Source organism: Onychomys torridus, chromosome 1, assembly GCF_903995425.1.
Source record: "Onychomys torridus chromosome 1, mOncTor1.1, whole genome shotgun sequence".
In the NCBI taxonomy this organism is placed as follows: domain Eukaryota; kingdom Metazoa; phylum Chordata; class Mammalia; order Rodentia; family Cricetidae; genus Onychomys; species Onychomys torridus.
In genome coordinates this window covers 16487455-16505477 of record NC_050443.1, presented here as the reverse complement: position 1 = coordinate 16505477, position 18023 = coordinate 16487455, and the positions used below count along the sequence as shown (strand labels likewise).

The window sequence follows — 18023 nt, the reverse complement described above, 5'->3', positions numbered from 1 at the left end:
ATCTAATGGGCAGTATGATCCTACAGACTTCGTTTCAGATTCACTAGGCGAGGCAGTAAGATTAGTGACTTGGCTTGCTGGCTTTAGAACGTAGAATGTCATAGTCGTGGGATTCAGTCCCTTCAACTTGGCTTTGGATTTCTAGAGCCTAGAACTTTGAAGAAGTTTTGTTTTAGTGCAAACTTGTCAAATAGATTGTGGTTGAAGGCATGTCATAAAATAGCAGTATATGAACTATGCAAAAGAGTTTTTTGTGGAGGTGGGGTGGGGTGGGGAGACAGGGTTTCTTTGTGTAGCCCTAGAACATACTCTGTAGACCAGGCTGGCCTCAAATTCAGAGATCTTCCTGCCCCTGCCTCCCAATTGCTGGGACTAAAGGTGTATATAACTACCACTCAGCAAACCAGAACTGTGCCAGTCTTAAATGTCCCTAACATCGAGTGATCATTTAAGTAATCCATGGAGGGAGATGTTTTGGGTATTGGAGATCTAGCTAAGGGTAAAACAAAGACCTGAAATTCACGATGGGGGAGAGGAAATACTGCATTAAAAGAAAAGTGAGCCGGGCGGTGGTGGCGCATGTCTGTAATCCCAGCACTCGGGAGGCAGAGCCAGGTGGATCTCTGTGAGTTCGAGGCCAGCCTGGTCTTCAAAGCGAGTTCCAGGACAGGCTCCAAAGCTACAGAGAAACCCTGTCTCAAAAAACCAAGAAAAAAAAAAAAAAAGAAAAAAAAAAAAGAAATGTGAACCCCAGTGAGGTGGCTCGTTAGGTAAAATCACTTACTGTGCAAGTCTGGCAACCTGAGTTTGATTCCCAGAACCCATGTAAAGGTGGCAGGAGAGTGCTGACTTCTGACTTCCACATGCATGCTATGGCACATGTGTGTTCACACACACACACACAAATCAGTAACATTTTAAAAAGTCTGGGTGTGATATGTACTGTGAAGAAAATGAACAAGTGTAAAGGTGGCCTTGTTGAAGAGGTGACAATTGAGCCTCATAAGCAGGAAAGATGAGTGGCACCGGTTGTGGGAGGATCAGGAAGTGAGACATTCTAAACCTAGCCTTGCTGCATGCAGAGGAAGAACTGTTACACAGTGGAGAACTGTATCACAGCTGCTTCTTGAGAGCCTGTTCTTTGTCAGAGCCTATGGTGTAGCGGTGGATCATACAACCACCACCTTCTCTTCCCTCATGCCTCTTATAGTCTAGGCATTGTGAGAATGGAAGGAGCTGAAAAAGCCTTTGAAGAAATGCAACCTGTGAAGGTATCAGACTCCTTCTTTTGGGGAAAGTGAGGGAAATTGGGACAGGTCTGATCTGAGGTCTGATGAAGAGGATTGGGAACATTTATTTTATGTGTTGATGAACATATCTGGGCACACAAATGATAATGCACTCATGTTGGAAGTCAGAGGACAACTTGTGGGAGTTCTTTCCTTTTACCATGTGCGTTTCAAGGATCAAACTTAGGTTGTCAGGTTTGGTAGCAAGCATCTTAACCTGCTTAGCCATTTTCCTGGCACAGATAAGGATGTATGCAGCCGCCACTAAGAAAAAATATCTAGGGGCTGGAGAGATAGCTCAGCAGTTAAAGATCACTGACTGTTCTTCCAGAGGACCTGGTTTCAGTTCCAAGCACCCACATGACAGGTCACAACCATCTATAATTCTGGTTCCGGGGGGGGATATGACACCCTCTCTTATGGCCTTTTCAGCTGTTGCACACCTGCAGGCAAAAACACCCACACATAAAATTAAAATAATAAATCTTTAAGAAAAATCGAATCAAGCAGACAATTCTGTTGCTGCCATGCCTGCTGTGCCCTTGTGTGCTCAGTGAACTTGTTTTTTTGTTTTTTGTTTTCCTTTAAAATAAAAAACAAACCATGTGGGTGTAATGGTTTATGCCTGAAATCCCAACATTCCAGGGCTTGGGAGGCAGAGGCAGGAAGTTCATCATCATGAATTCAGGGGTAGCATTGGCCTACATGAGTCCCAGGCCATCCAGGGCCAATAGTAAGACCTTATCCATTCCACCCCACCCCCTGAAAAAATGCAATTGTGGGGGCACATTCCTGTCATCTCAGTACTCAGAAGGCAGGAAGATCTCTAGTTCTAAGCCAGTTCAGCTACATTGCAAGACCTTGGTTCTGGGGAAAAACAACTGCGTCTTCAGGGGAGTAAAGAAACTGAGATGACAGAAGAGTTTGAGATGTCCACAGAGGTGATGATTTACTTACAGGAGGACAAGGGAATAGGGAACATTCTGTGGGAAGCAAAGAGTCCAAGAGATTTGGGGATAGGAAGAGGAATAGCAACTTCCTTTCTGCTCCAGATTTTTCCAGAGTCCCTATGATGCACTTAGCTTCCAGGAGTCCTGCTTGACTTCTCTCCTCTTTGTTTCCCCAGGACAATTCATTAACAGAAAAGGCTCTTTTTTGCTGAGACTGTGGTATACCCCCCCCCAGCTGAGGACCGAACCCAGGGCCTTGTACTTGCTAGGCAAGCGCTCTACCACTGAGCTAAATCCCCAACACTACTGTGGTATACTTTTTTGTGTGTACATATTTTTGAAGTTTCTGAAAACAGTAGTTCTTATAATAGATAATTTGGATTCTTTTGTCTTTTTTTTTTTTTAAGATTTTATTTATTATGTATACAGAAGAGGGCATCAGATCTCATTACAGATGGTTGTGAGCCACCATGTGGGTGCTGGAAATTGAACTCAGGACCTCTGGAAGAGAAGTCAGTGCTCTTAACCTCTGAGCCATCTCTCCAGCCCTCTTTTGTCTTTTGATACACTCGGGTTTGGTAACTAGCCTGTTTGTTTATAAAATGTGTGTTCCTCAGAGGCCTAGGTCAAGAACTGTAGAAAAGCTAGGAATGGATGGGGAGGCAGATGGGACCTGGAGGTCTGCTGTTAAAAGATATCCCATACGCCCAACTTCTGGGCACCAATGGGAAATTTGGGAAGCTTCAGCTTCTTTATTAAAAGCAAGAGATCTGAAGGCATAGTGTTTGGGCCCTGCAGATCCTACATAGTCGTGAGTAGTATTTTCCCTTCTAACTAAATTTTCCCATTTGTAAAAGGAGGCTATTCATGCTCATAAATATATGTGCCATTTATGTGTTATGTTTGTGTATGTTGATAGGATTAAATCACAGACTTTTTTTTAATATTCTTTTTTTTAAAGATTTATTTATTTATTATGTATACAGAAAAGGGCGCCAGATCTCATTACAGATGGTTGTGAGCCACCATGTGGTTGCTGGGAATTGAACTCAGGACCTCTGGAAGAGCAGTCAGTGTTCTTAACCTCTGAGCCATCTCTCCAGCCCAAATCACAGACTTTTTACACCCTCTCCTCCCCAAGCCTTACGTATTTTTTAAAGTTCAATCCTAAGCACTTGAGAGGCTGAAGGAGGAGGATCTCAAGTTCAAGGCCAGCTTGGGCTCCATAGAGAGACCCTGTCTCAAACAAACAACAAAAATAGATGTCTGGGGATCCAGGTGAACTCACCCATGAAGAACTGTTAGCATAGGAACTGTGAGGCACAGGGTGTGATGCCGGAGAGGAAGTTGTTGGGCTAGCTGTCTTCCTATACATTGTTTCACCTCAGTCTTCTCACAGCTTCACTGAGGAAGAAGCTGAATTACTCACCAAAAGTCACAGTAGCAAGTATCAGTGGGAGAACTACGATTTGAGCCAGGTCACCTGACTACCCAGTTCTGTTTCTAAATGAAGAGAGCTGATTGAGTACTTGTCCTGACTGAGGACTTCTCACTTTGGGGGGCCAGGGAAGAAGCCTGGGGGAAAATTTCCCTGGAACCTCTCAGCTGTTTGTTTGGTTCCAGTTTTCATCTCTGGTGTTGGTATGTGCTTCCCAAGAAAGTTACATATTCTAAATCTGGCCAGATGCCAGCAGTGTTGCTGGGTATCTAGAGGCTTGCTATGTAGTAGGCCGGTCCTCCTGGCTTTCCTCAAAAGTAGGGAGAGTCAGGTTTGGCATTGTGAACACAGAGAGACCAGAGCAGCAGTTAAACACAGTTTTGTATTTAAGTAGCCAAGACTGTTTTAAGTAGTAAAAATCGAGTTTAAACAGGCTTAAGAAGTATATTTTTTGGCTTCTGGAACTGAAAAATCTAATTCAGTAAGGCAGCTTCAGGCTCTGTGGACCTAGGTCTTCTCCCCTCTCCTCTTGAGGATGCTCTGTCCATGTTGGCTTCATTCAGAAGGAGGTCAGATGCAAGGTAGCAGAGCTAATAACTAATAACCTGGAGCTACTTTCCTCAGTACTTACATGGAAATTTCCAAGAGAACTTCTTCATGCTCTATCCCATGTCTACTTCTACAGCCAAAAAAGATGGTTGATTGTTCAAGGGGTACTCGTTGTTAGAACCGGAAGATGGAATGGCTATTTGACAGATGAACCCATCATAGTAAGATGGATGGTACTGCCATGAGGTGCCATGTGAGAGTTGATACTGATGCTTTATCCAGGTGCTGTCTCACTACAAACAAGCAGCTGTGATAGAGGAGCCAGGGGCCTCTGCCCTTAGTTAAAGGGGACCATCCATTTATTCTCGAGAGTTACTGTCTGCATCGAACACTCACATCCTTCTGCCCTGAAGATAGATCACTTTTTTTTTTTTCTTTTTTCTTCTATCTCTGCATTCGTGTGTGCCATGGCAGGAATTAAGAGATCTGAGAACAACTTTGAATATTGGTCCTTGCCCTCTACCTTGTTTAGAAAGGGTTGCCTCTTGTTCACCATTTGATATAGCTGGCATTTGAGCTTCTGGGAATTCTCCTGTCTCCACTTCTCACCCCACTTTCGGAGCTCTAGGATTACAGACAGGGATTATTCTGACTTTACCTGGATTCTAGCAATCTGAACTCAAATCCTCAAGCTTGTATGGCCTTACCCCCTGAGCTATCTCCCTAGCCCAAGATCACTACTTGTAGGTTATTTTGAGATAGAATCTTGCTATGCAGCTCTGACTGGCCTCAAACTTGCTGTGTAGCCCTAGTTGGCTATAAATTCATGGCAGTCCTCTTGTCATTCTTTTCCAATTTTTTTCCCCCAGACAGGGTTTCTCTGTATAGTTTTGGTGCCTGTCCTGGATCTCTCTCTGTAGACCAAGCTGGCCTCGAACTCAGAGATCTGCCTGGCTCTAACTCCTGAGCACTAAGATTAAAGGTGTGTGTGCCACCACCGCCCAGCCCCGGGCTCTATTTTTTTATAATAGATTTATGTGTAAGAGTGTTTTGCCTGCTTGTGCACCACATGCACAAGTATTTAAGTATTTGCAGAGACCAAAAGAGGGCATTGGAGTCCCTGGAACTGGAGTTACAGATGGTTGTGAGCTGCTGTGTGGGTGAGGGGAATCAAATCTGAGTCCTCTACAAAACAGCAAGTACTCTTAACCACTGAACACTCTCTTCAGCCCCATTAGAGATGACTTATTTACTTTTCTTTCTTTCTTTCTTTCTTTCTTTCTTTCTTTCTTTCTTTCTTTTTTGTTTTTTTTTGTTTGTTTGTTTGGGTTTTTTTTTTGGGTTTTTTTTTTTTTGTTTGTTTGTTTTTTTTGGTTTTTTGAGACAGGGTTTCCCTGTGTAGCTTTGCGCCTTTCCTGGAACTCACTTGTAGCCCAGAGATCCATCTGCCTCTGCCTCCCGAGTGCTGGGATTAAAGGCTTGTGCCACCACCACATTCTGACTCTGTAGCCCTGGCTGACCTACATGTTGCTACATAGATCAGGCTGGTCTCTAATTCACAGAGATATTTTAAAACAAAACTTTTGGGTTATATGTTACTTAGTATGTGCAAGTACATGTGCCATGGTGTGTGTGTGTAGATCAGAAAGGAAACTTGGACTCGTTTCTATCATGTGGGTTCTGAGGATCAAACACAGGTCTTTGGGTTTAGCTAAGGGATGATTTTCCACAGTTTGGTCTTATGGGTGGACTTGTGGAAGGGTGCCCACTGCAGACCATCAGAACTCCATTCCATCACTGTGTCCTCCCCACCAGTTCTGTCCCTTGAGCATGGGTGGCTTGAAGATACAAACTACAGAGGCCACGGTGTTGGAGTGTGTGTTTTGTCAGCTTCTGGTCTATTTCCAGTTTGTTTCAAGGACCACAGCCACTGAGTTTTAGGTTTTGTTGTGCTGTGTAGTAGTTCACAGTTGGCTGTTTTAATGTGAATTAGTTTCCAACATTTAAAAATAGGGATTTATATTCAAAGCCAGATTCCCTGCTGTCCTGTTAAAAACAAAAAAACTGAAGACCTGATAATATGAGTCTATTCCCACATGGTACCAGTTGATTAGAGTGGAGTAGTGTATTCTGCCTTTAAACAGGCTGTGTACTTTGTAGCTCACTTGTAGTCCCCAGGGGCCAGCTCTTTTCAAAGCTTAGCCTGGTGAGCATCACATTTGAGACCTCATTCCGTCCCAAAGCTTTGCTGGAAGAACCTAGATTGATGTTTAGTCAGCAGCCATTGGGGATATAGCCTTGTTGCTTAGGAATAGTAACAGCCCAGTAAAAAATTTGATGGGTAGAAATGTGCAGTTTTTGCTTGAGAATTTGGTCATCTTTTTGCTGTAAATGCTTTTGGCATATCAAACCTCCCATCACAATGTTCCACCGAAACAGTAACATGGTCTAGTATCGCATGAGCTGTTACCCAGTGGAGGAATTATTTGCTCCTACTCCCGAGAGGTGTCCACCCAGCCTCTGCTTGACCACTTCCAACAGCCAGGCACTAATTACCTCCACACATGGTGGCTAGCTCCATCCTTGAACAGATCCATTATATAGAATGTTACATTGAAGCATCTGGTGCCTTCTTGGGACCTGAAGCCACACAATGTTGGAGCAAGGAGGGCAAGTACTGCTTCTAGGCACAGAGCTTCCACTAGTTCACCCTGCATCCAGGGCAGCACAGTGCTCTCTTTCTGTGAGTAAGTAGAAAGAAGCCTCAATTGGGGGGGGGGGGATTTATTTCTATTTTTTGTTTTTTGGTTTTTGGTTTTTTTGTTTTGTTTTGTTTTGTTTTTCCCTAAGATAGGTATTCTCTGTGTAGCCCTAGCTGTTCTGGAACTTGGTATATAGATCAGGCTGGTCTTGAATTCAGAAATCTACCTGCCTTTGCCTCCGGAATACTGGAATTAAAGACTGAAAATTACTTTTTAAAATGTCAAAAAACTGTGTATTCATTTGTATCTAATGAAATGGTATAAAATGTAGAGTATTAAGGCCAGCCTGGGCTACAGAGTGAGTTCCAGGATAGGCTCCAAAGCTATACAGAGAAACCTTGTCTCGAAAAACCAAACAACAACAACAAAATTTAGAGTATCCGTAATTCCCCTGTCTCTCCAAAGTAACCCTTTTCAATAGCCTAGAGTTGGACCTTTTACTCATGAAATACTAGTGGTGCATTATAAATGGTTCTATATAGCTTTTTCTACAAGATCTCACTTGGTATCTCGTGTTGACCTGGAATGCATAGCTCAATTCTCCTGCCATAGCTTCCTGGAGGCTAGGATTACAGCCAGCCACTTCTCATCTCATGCTGTCTCTCTTCACTAGATTTGCTTGTACCTCCCTTGCATAGCATCTGCCTCAGTTTATTAGTTACACTTTATTGATAGGTATTTCCATTAACCAGGTACGGCAATACACACCTATAATCTCAGTACTCAAGAGTCTAAAGCAAGGAAGATTGTGAGTTTGCCCGGGCCACATAAAACAAGACTCTTTATCTTTGGCTGGAGAGATGGCTCAGTGGTTAAGAGTGCATACTACACTTTCAGAGGACCTGGGTTGAGTTCCCAACACTTATATCAGGTGACTTACAGCCTCCGGCTTCAGCCTTTGGCCACTTCAGGTACCTACATGTGTATGCAGTGTGCACAAGTGCTTGCATGCAAGCAACTGCTATGTGTTCAGACATGTACACATGTGCATGCACAAGTTAAAAGAAATCAGGCAGAAGATAATAAGGCAGGCTTTTGTTTGTTTGTTTTGGTTTTTCGAGACAGGGTTTCTCTATGTAGCTTTGTGCCTTTGCTGGAACTCACTCTGTAGCTCAGGCTGGCTTCGAACTCACAGAGATCTGCCTGACTCTGCCTCCCGAGAGCTGGGATTAAAGGCGTGCACCACCACCTCCTGGCTAAAGGCAGGCTTTTGTATTTGTTTTTTAAAATCCTGTCTTGATCCCACCCCACCCCAGTGTTTAGGGTTTTGTCTTGTTTTTCTTTGAGACAGTGCCTCACTATGTAGTCCTGGATGTCCTGGAACTCAATATATAGACAGGTTGGCTTCAAACTTAGAGATACACCTGTTTCTGCTTCCTTGGTGCTGAAATTAAAGGCATATGATAGTACAGATGTTTGGTTTTGTTTTTAAAGTACACTCTGGACCAGGAAAATGACTCAGTGGGTAAAGGCACTTGCCACCAAGCTCAATTTCCTGGGACCCACATGATCAAAAAGGAGAACCAACTCCCACAAATTGTCCTCTGACCTCCACATGTGTGCTTGGCACGTGCATATACAGGCATTTACACACAAATAAAATGTAGTGATTTTTTTAAAAATGAGTAAAATACTGTTTTAGGCTTAGGCTGACTGCATAGCCTGCATTTTGGTGAGAAGAAAAATCAACATAAGGCAGTATTTCATAGTGTCATAAAGAAATGAGAACACTAATACCATTGAGTGACTGTGGAAAAGTGTCAGGGAGACTGTCTCTGAGGAAGTGATACTGTGACCCAAGCAAGTTAGGAGCCAGCCTCTGAGGGAAGGGGAGACCAGTGAACAAGAAGGAACTTCATGTGTCATGAGGTTGAAGAGACAATAGGAGTCATGCAGGGTACTTTTGGCCAAGGTAAATTTGGATTTATTTAGATTATTTAAGTGCAATTGGAAGTCATTGGAGACTTTAAGCCAGGAGGTGACTTGTGATCTCACCTTTAAAACAATTGGTGGGAGACCTGTGTAACTTGGAACAAAGTCTGCTTTCTCTTATCTTTCTCCCCGCTGCTTCCATTAAAAAGAACTGACTGCTATACTAGTTTGTTCTCCTTTGATATCCAATAGGGATCCTCAAGACAACCCAGCCATGTACAGCTATCCCCAACAGGGCTGTGTAAGGTCAGAATAATGGGGGCCGTGTCCTAAAGCCTAGGCCCTGCAGGTTCTATACACCGTCGTAGGTCTGTGTATAAAGTTCTTGGTTCTTGGGCAGCCCTGGGGGAATGGAACCTAGGGCACTGGTTGCAAGAGACAGATGGGGAAATGTTGAGTGGATACTTTAAGCCCCAAATACTCGAGAAAGGCCTTAGAGGAGTGTCTAGAAATGAGCCAGCCAGGGTTGGGGATTTAGCTCAGTGGTAGAGCACTTGTAGAGCGCTTGCCTAGCAAGCGCAAGGCCCTGGGTTCGATTCTCAGCTCAAAAAAAAAAAAAAAAGAAATGAGCCAGCCAAAAAACTAGACTTGCTGTTTGCCCACTTCAAACAATTTCTGTGTAGTCATTGCTTATGAGGAATTTGGACATTTTCTTGTTTGAGTGTCTATCTGTCTCTCTGTCTCTCTCTGTCTCAGTCTCTCTGTCTCTGTCTCTGTCTCTCTCTCTCTCTGTTGTTATTGTAGACAGAATCTGTCTAGTCCTAGCTGTCCTGGAACTCACTCTAAGACCAGGCTGGCCTTGAACTCACAGGGATCTACTTGCCACCACTGCCCCAACCAAGTGTCTTTGCTTTTTATTCTGCCCATTTCCTTCAAGTTGGCACTCTGTTGGCTCTTGGATAACAATCCGGTGTGCTGAAAGTCAAGAGGACTCTCTCCCACCTCGGAGTCTTGGGCTAAAGTTGACCAAAGAGGAGGGTTGGGGGTGGGTGGGTGCTGTACCCTGTAGTAGAAAGATGAATTTTAAGAGTTTAGAGCCAAGCCTGTTCCAGAGTAGAAGAGCTATGTTGAAGGGCATGAGATCCCTTCATGGTAGTGATCTTTAAACAGGTCTGTCCATGTTCATGCCCTGGGGCTCACTCACATCTACTGGCTTATTTGTGACCTGCTGTCAGCATGTACTATCTGCATACTCTATCTGCATACCCAGGATCTCTCCTGGGGTCACCATCCCACCTTCCACCCTTGAGCCAGAATTGTGGGGTTTAGTTTGAAGAACTCTTGAGCTCTTTTCTGCTGGTGAACAGTCACTGTTCAGCTCTGAGAGGAGGCAGCCTGAGACTAGCAGGATCAGCAGATGTGTTCCAGGTCACATGTCTGCTTTGTCATGTCACCGTGAGCCAAACCTTTCTTGATTCAGATCTTGCCCCAAATGCACAGCATCTCTTCCTGTTTCTGAACACCCTTCTGACTTAATTTTTGATTTGGGTCACCCTCCTTTGGCTCTATGCTGTCCAGTTGTGAGGCAGTTCTTCCTTCCCCTTAGGCTCTGAGGGTCTGGTCTCGGAGTACTAGTCATACCTGTTTCCTGAGTCCACATTTGGAGAGGAGCTGGTTCATTGTCTGAGGGTCTGGTCTTGGGGTGCCAGTCATTCCTGTTCCATGAGTTGCAGTTGGATAGGAGCTGATTCAGTGTCTGCTGCTGGCTTCGTCTTTCTCCCAGAAACTACTCAGAACAAACTCCATGAGACATGAACAGGGCCCTCAGCCCGTATTCACCATGACAGTCTCAGCCCCTGCATTCCCTCTGATCCCTTTGCTTTCTTTTCTAGGAGCCTGGAGAGGTGTGGCTGGACCAAGACCTCCCCTGATGTAAGCAGGCTCCCTCCTCCCCCCCACCACCCGTTGCCACCACGCCAGGGGACATCCTCAAGCCCTGGCCCTTAGGGGAGAGGTAACAAGAGCCCAGAGCCGAGACCATGTGACGGCGCTGGCCCTTGCCACCGCCGTCCCCCAACCCTGGCCCCAGGCCTGGCACCATGATGTTCCGAGACCAAGTAGGCATCCTCGCTAGCTGGTTCAAGGGCTGGAATGAGTGTGAGCAGACAGTGGCTCTGCTGTCACTTCTGAAGCGGGTCACCCGTACCCAAGCCCGCTTTCTGCAGCTCTGTCTGGAGCACTCGCTGGCGGACTGCAATGATATCCACCTGCTGGAGTCAGAGGCCAACAGTGCTGGTGAGTCTCTGCCCCTAGAGATGGGAGTACCGTAGGGAGAGCAAGAGCAGGTGCCAGGTGCCACAGAGACCAACCAACAACAGTGGTGCTGAGAAATGTGTGTTCTGTGCTTGTCTGGTCTCCTGGGGCTGTCCTCAGGTGTGGAATGGGGATTCCCAGGAGGGCAAACTGGAAACTGCCCATATAGAGGAAGGATGGTGTTGGGTAGCTTGTATGTGCTGCCGAAAGGAACCGACAAGTCATGAAGTGGCATGGTAGAAGGTGAGTGGTGATCTGTTTTCCTAGCTAGAGCTAGGGAAGGATCTCAGAACTTGTAGAAGAGGCTTGTCTGTACAAGTCTTCACCTCCAAAAGTAAATTGGTTGTAGGCCATGACAGCTTCAAGAGAGTTTTGAATGTAGATGTAGTCCTCCATGTCAGTTCCCTAAGTACCCAGTAGAGAGGTACTCTGTCCACTGAAGCTGGCACTGGGATGGGTGAGCCAGACTTAGAACCTGTCCCTAGAGTTCAAGAACAGTCAGTCCAGAGAACCATCTCAGGGACTAATACATAAGGGCCTTCTGGGCCTTGACATGTAGCTGGGTGCAGAGCTGCTGATCTCAGTGACACAGGTGGGAGATGGAGGTCAGAGAATGGGGAGACTTGTGGATACCCAAAAAAACTAGCTGGGAAGGGAACTGAGGGACCCCTGGCAGAGTCACCCTTGTTCTTTCTACCTTCTGCTTAAGAGCAATTCCTATGGAGCCCTTGTAAGCCAAGTGCCCCTGACCTGTGTCAAGTCCTTTGGTGGCTCTTGAGTCACATTGCCTAGGCTGAAACCATAGTTGTTATTTGCCATAATTGTGCTTCAGCTTCCTCCTCTTTAAAATAAAGATGATAATTCCACCCATGTTAGGTGCTTATGAGGAGCCAGTGAGTTCATACAGGTGGAGTTCTTCCCACAGTGCCTGGTAAGCAGTAAATAGTCAGTAACTGTCGGCTGTTTTTATTGTCGGTCATCGTTACACTCCTCAGAACTACCCTGTGAGATTAGTACTGTTCTCATCCATGTTTTACAGGTGAGGACTCCAACATGGGTTTCTAAGATTGGGATTTGGGGAACCATAAAGCTACCTGGCCTCTGTTAACTCCCCAGACCCAGTCATCATAGAAACACCCTCATTTCTTACTGAATTGGATGTACAAGCTGCAGGAGCATCATGGCACAACAGAAGGTAGTTACATAGATTAGGAGTCACCTTGGCCTGATGCTCAGTCAGGCAGACAAAGAATAGTCAGAGCCCGCTTTAGCTACAGCAGGCTCAGAGCTCAGCCATCTCCCACCCTTGCCAGCCTCCCCACCAGGAAAAAAGGCTCCCCTGCTCCGGCACCCAAGGATGGAGGTCTGTGTAAGATCTACCCACACTGGAGAGATGGAGTAGTGTTCCTTTGGAATAAGCCTGTGTTTTACACAGCTTCATCACTACCTTGTCCTGAGCACCAGCTGTATCTGTTTATCAGGTCACCCACTTTTGCTGTTGATTTATTAAAGCACTTTGAGGTTTTTTTTTGTTGTTTTCAGAGCAAAACCAGTTGATACAGACTGTTAAAGGTAGGGTCTCCTTTCCCAATTCTCATGTTTTATGAGATGATTTTTACAATATGAGTACACACATTTTCTCCTAGCTTTGCCATGTTACGGGTTTGGGGGGTGTGGTGGTTTGTTTTTTGTTTGTTTTTGAGACGGTTTCTCTGTGTAACAGCCCTCGATGTCCTGCAACTCTCTTTGTACACCAGACTGGCCTTGAACTCAGAGATCCACCTGCCTCTGCTTCCCCAGTGCTGTGACTAAAGGTGTGCACCATCACTACCACCACTACATCCAACTGACAGTTATTTTTTTGAGACAGGATCTCAGCCTATAGCCCAAGCTTGTCTCAGACTTGCAGTGCAGTGACTCCTCTACCTGTGTAGTCTGAGGTTATAGGCATGCGCAGTCACACTCCCAGTGGCTTTGTCTTGGTTGTTGTCTAACCCTCACTCACAGCACCTGTAAGGAAAGTCTGTTTTATGGATGGGGAGGCCTTGGGATAAGAGTAGGCTAGAGCAGTGCGCCTCAGCTTCCTAATGCTGTGACCCTTTAATACAGTTCCTCATAATACATGTCCCCCAACATGAAATTATTTTGTTGCTACTTCATAACTGTCATTTTGCTGTTGTTATGAATCACAGTGTAAATTAAATATCTGATATGCAGGATATCTGATAATGTGGCGACCCCCAAAGGGTTCACAACCTACAGGTTGAGAACTGCAGGGCTAGAGGGAAGGGATCAAATTTGACTTGGGAATAGTTGACTACTAACTCTGTCTACTATTTGGTTTTGCTCCTCCAAGCTGTAGTAAGAACCTTTTAAGCAGCTCTAGGATGAACCCGTAGGTGTCTCTGGAGCTCCTAGTTTGGAAGTGTGTATTTCTAAAGTATTCACTTTTACCACGTTACCACATTGCCAGTGAACAATATGCTGTACAAAACAGTGGCGGCCCTTTGCCCTTCCTTCCTTCCTTCCTTCCTTCCTTCCTTCCTTTCTTCCTTTCTTTCTTTCTTTTTTTAAATTTATTTATTTTTTTGTTTTTGTTTTTGAGACAAGGTTTCTCTGTGTAGCCCTGGCTGTCTTGGAACTCACCTTATAGACCAGGTTGTCCTCAAACTCATAGAGACCCACCTGCCTTTGCCTCCCAAGTGCTGGGATTAAAGGAATGTGCGCCACACCCAGCTGTAGAGGCCCTTTCTTAACAGTTACATTGGCTTGTTGGGGAGGGCTCAGCCAAGGCTGGAGGACCACTGCGGAATGAATTGCATGATAGTGAATAAATGAATCAAGGTCTTATATCCCTGTCATGTGTTGATACGTTTTCTATGAAGCTGGGGCACTTGATGGGTAGAGAGGTAAGTAAGGAGAACAGAGTGAGGGAAGAGAGGGATATTGCATATCCCATAGTGAGCAGGAAGGGTGCCTGCCAGGAGTACAGCAAAGCATCACTTGAAGTGTTCATGGGTAAGTCTATGGGGGCCTTGAATGCTTCTTTCTAATGAATGTGAGGGCTTTAAGACTAAAGAGGTGACGCCGGGCAGTGGTGGCGCACGCCTTTAATCCCAGCACTCGGGAGGTAGAGCCAGGCGGATCTCTGTGAGTTTGAGGCCAGCCTGGGCTACCAAGTGAGTTCCAGGAAAGGCACAAAACTACACAGAGAAACCCTGTCTCGAAAACACACACACACACACACACACACACACACACAAGACTAAAGAGGTGGCATGTCCTATCACACCCTTAGTATACACCCTATTCTCCTGCTTGTTTCTATCTCTTGGAACTAGAATCTGGCATGCATGACCACCACCTGCCTGGGATCTAGGTTCTTGTAAGGACCAAGATGAACTATGTCCTTCTAGTCCACTTATTTGTCTTGGAATGGCAGGCACATGAGGGTTCTAGATCCAGGTCTGCCGTCTTGGCTATGAGTAGATGTGAGCTTAGCCATTCTGAGCATTCTTTGTCGAGGAGGTTCCAGCACATTCTAGAGCAATAGCTCTTAGTATCTAATGCATAGTTGATGTAGTTGAATGTAGAGAGATTGCTTAGCAAGTGTGAGTTCTATCCTCAGTACTAACAAAAATAATCAAAACATAATGGATGCCCTCCTCATGGTATCTGCCCCTTTTCTCCCCTCCCCAGAAAGAGTCATACTTACCCAGCTGACCCACTTAGTCCTCAGTTAAGAGGCATCTGTTCCAGTGAGACTTCCAGTGGAAGTTTCTCTGAATCTCTTAAGGTCCTCTCAGAGCAGCCAGGTGGTGATGGTGCACGCCTTTAATCCCAGCACTCAGGAGGCAGAGACTGGTGGATCTATGAGTTCAAGGCCAGCCTGGTCTACAGAGCGAGTTCCAGCCAGGACTGTTGCATAGAGAAATCCTGTCTTGGGGATGGGTGGAAAAGCTTCCCCTCGGATCAGGATGCCTGAGCAGTAAGGCAGAGGCCCTGCTTCCTCCTCCAGTTCTCCATTGTGACCTCTGAGTTTGAGTCTTTGCTGTCCATCTTCATAGATAATTCAGGGAGCTGAGAAAACTTGACCTTAGACTGTCCTAGTCTTGACTCGTGTTCCAGTCCCCTAGGGACTTTCTAAAAATAATGAACCTAGTGTTCTCTTAGATCTAATACTTCAGGGGGGGCGCTAATATTTGCCCAGTGGAGAAGCACCAGGCTGGGTGCTGGTGCTGCTGCTTCTGGGTGCATCCAGGAAAGTGGTGAGTGAGCAGTCGTATGAATGACTTACCAGAAGTAGGGAAATGGGTTTACTGCTGTGGAAGGGGACTCCAGCCCAGGTGGCCACATGAATTTTAAGGAAGTAGAATCTGAGGTGACATCCAAGACCAGAAAAGAAAGCAGGACTTCAGGTCCCCGAACAGGGAAGAAGAGTGGCTTAGTTTGCCTTCTACTGCTGTGATAAAACATTGATCAAAAGCAACTTGGGGAGGGAAGGGTTTATTCATCTTATAATCCATCTTGAAGTAACATCAAGACGGGAACTGAAGCAGATACCACTGAGGAACACTGCTTCCTGGCTTTTTGTCCATGGCTTGCTTGATCTGCTTTCATGTACCACTCAGGACCACTTGCCTATAGTGGTCTGGGCCTGCCCACAGAAAATTAATCCAAGAAAATGTCTCACAGGCTTGCCTGCAGGCCAGTTTTCTGGAAACATTCATTCTGGTTTGTATCAGGTTAACAAAAAACGAACCAGGACAGAGAGGGCTAGGGTTCCCTACTTGTCCCAGTTCTTCCCTGCTGTTTGGACCATAGGTGTCCCGTGAGTTCCCATGGTGGGAGGAGATTGAGCCCAAGCAGCTAAGAGCTCTTCTCCTCATCCTACGGCTTCCTGGCTACATTTCCTTCACTTCCTCCCATGCCCAGCTTTCTGCGTCAGCCCTCCTATCTAGCAGGTTTAAGCTTCTCCCTCTCTGGCTCCCTGAATTTGGGTGGGAAACTGAGGTCAAAAGGAGCCATGGCAAGTGATTCATCAGAGCTCATCCTCTGATGCCCCCACCCTTCCTTTTCTGGCTCTTTTGACATAGTTCATCAAACAAAAATGTGAATCCCCTGGTCCTCCCTGATGTCTGTGAGAGCTGGGTGAGGCAGAGAAGCCAGCCCCTGTGACTAGTGCCAGAGGCCAACATGATTGTTGCAATAGCTAAGCACATAAAAATGGGTTTGCTTTCATGATAGTCTCCAAGATATATTTGGCTCCTATGATTTGCCAGGACCCAGGGTCATGGCCTACTTAGCTTGGGTTGTCTGGTCAGTTCTGCCCTGTGACCTGCCGTTGTGCTAAGGAAGGCACTCACACAGTCTCCTTTACCCTCTCCATGTCCTCAAATTTGCAGCTTGGAGAGGAACAGCTGCTTGTATCCCAGCATTGCTTGGTCCCCCAACCCCAGTCCAGCCATCTCCAGAATTTCATCACTACAACTTATGCCTTTAACTCTTAAGTCCAGACATGTGTCTGTTTTTGATAAATAATTGTGTAAAATTCCCCACCCCTGTGGTGAATCTTAAGGGGGTGTCCCAGATGTTCTCTGCTAAGTGAACCACTGGCTCAGCACCCCTGAGATAGCCCGGAGGAAGATTTCTGCCCAGTTGTGGAGGTAAGGGTTTAGTGCTGAGCACTTGCTTAGTGCTTCTGTTGACTCTACAACCTGTGACCTCAGGGCATTACAGCCAGCGTTACAGAGACAGGTGACCAAGATTAGAGAATGTAAGTGACCTGCCCGTGATTAAATATACTAAGTCATGGAAACAGAAATAGATTTATTTATTTATTTTTTTTGAGCTGAGGATCGAACCCAGGGCTTTGCGCTTGCTAAATCCCCAACCCGCAGAAATAGATTTTTTTTTTTTTGGTGGTGGTTGTTTTGTTTTTTGTTTTTGTTTTTGCTTTTTTTTTGTTGTTGTTGTTGTTGGTTTTGTTTTTTGTTTTTTAGACAGACTTTCTCTGTGTAGCTTTGGAGGCTGTCCTGGAACTCACTCTGTAGACCAGGCTGGCCTCGAACTCACAGAGATCTGCCTGCCTCTGCCTCCCGAGTGCTAGGATTAAAGGCGTGCGCCACCACCACCACCACCCAGCTCAGATTCTTTACGCAGACAGGTTTTTCCTTTTGAATTTGCAGAATATGCTCTGCCAAACCTTAAGGCAGAATGACGGAGTTTGTGAGATTCCAAAGAGGGCAGGCACACTATACACGTAGCCATCACTACCTAACAACAGACCTTCTGGGTTCAATTGTGCAGGTATTCATTGGGTCCCCTGCTGTATCTTAGCTCTGGGCCAGAGTTTTCTGATCTGGGCAGGAAACTAGAAGTTCATCCCCACCCATCATCTGCAGCCCCAGCTGGGCTCACCCCAAGGGGCCCGAGGCTGTGCACATTCCTTGGACTCATTCCAATGCTCATTGATGCTTCCCAGTCCTGGGAGGCCCGCCCTTCCCACCACCACCACTCAGACACATGAACACACATTTCCCCAGGGTCAGCCTTCATTGATCCAAAACTACTCTCCTTTCTGGGCAGGAGAACAAGGTCCTTCTTTGAGCCCAACCCTTGAAGCTATTTTGTCACGTCCCCTGGCAGTACCAGAGGAGAAGCTGCATCCCATAGCCCTGGGGTCCTGGCAGTACTCTGGGGGTGGGGGAAGGTTTAGACAAGGCTTCCCTCTGTCCTAGATGCCTCAGGCTACACTGTAAGGCCTAAACAACAGCAATTGAGAAGTCAGGGTAAGGATAAAGGGGTGGCTGGCTATAAGAGGAACTTGGAGACAAACACCCATCACTGA

At 45.9% G+C, this 18023-nt stretch overlaps 1 protein-coding gene across 1 annotated transcript in view; it reads left to right on the top strand.

The window, feature by feature from the left end:
- Samd4b (sterile alpha motif domain containing 4B) overlaps positions 1-18023 on the top strand; it is a 38532-nt gene that overhangs the window by 4390 nt on the left and 16119 nt on the right. Inside the window, exon 2 of the mRNA XM_036192963.1 lies at positions 10753-11155. Coding sequence (XP_036048856.1) covers positions 10960-11155 — 196 coding nt within the window. The 5' untranslated portion in view covers positions 10753-10959. The remainder of the gene's footprint in view (positions 1-10752; positions 11156-18023) is intronic.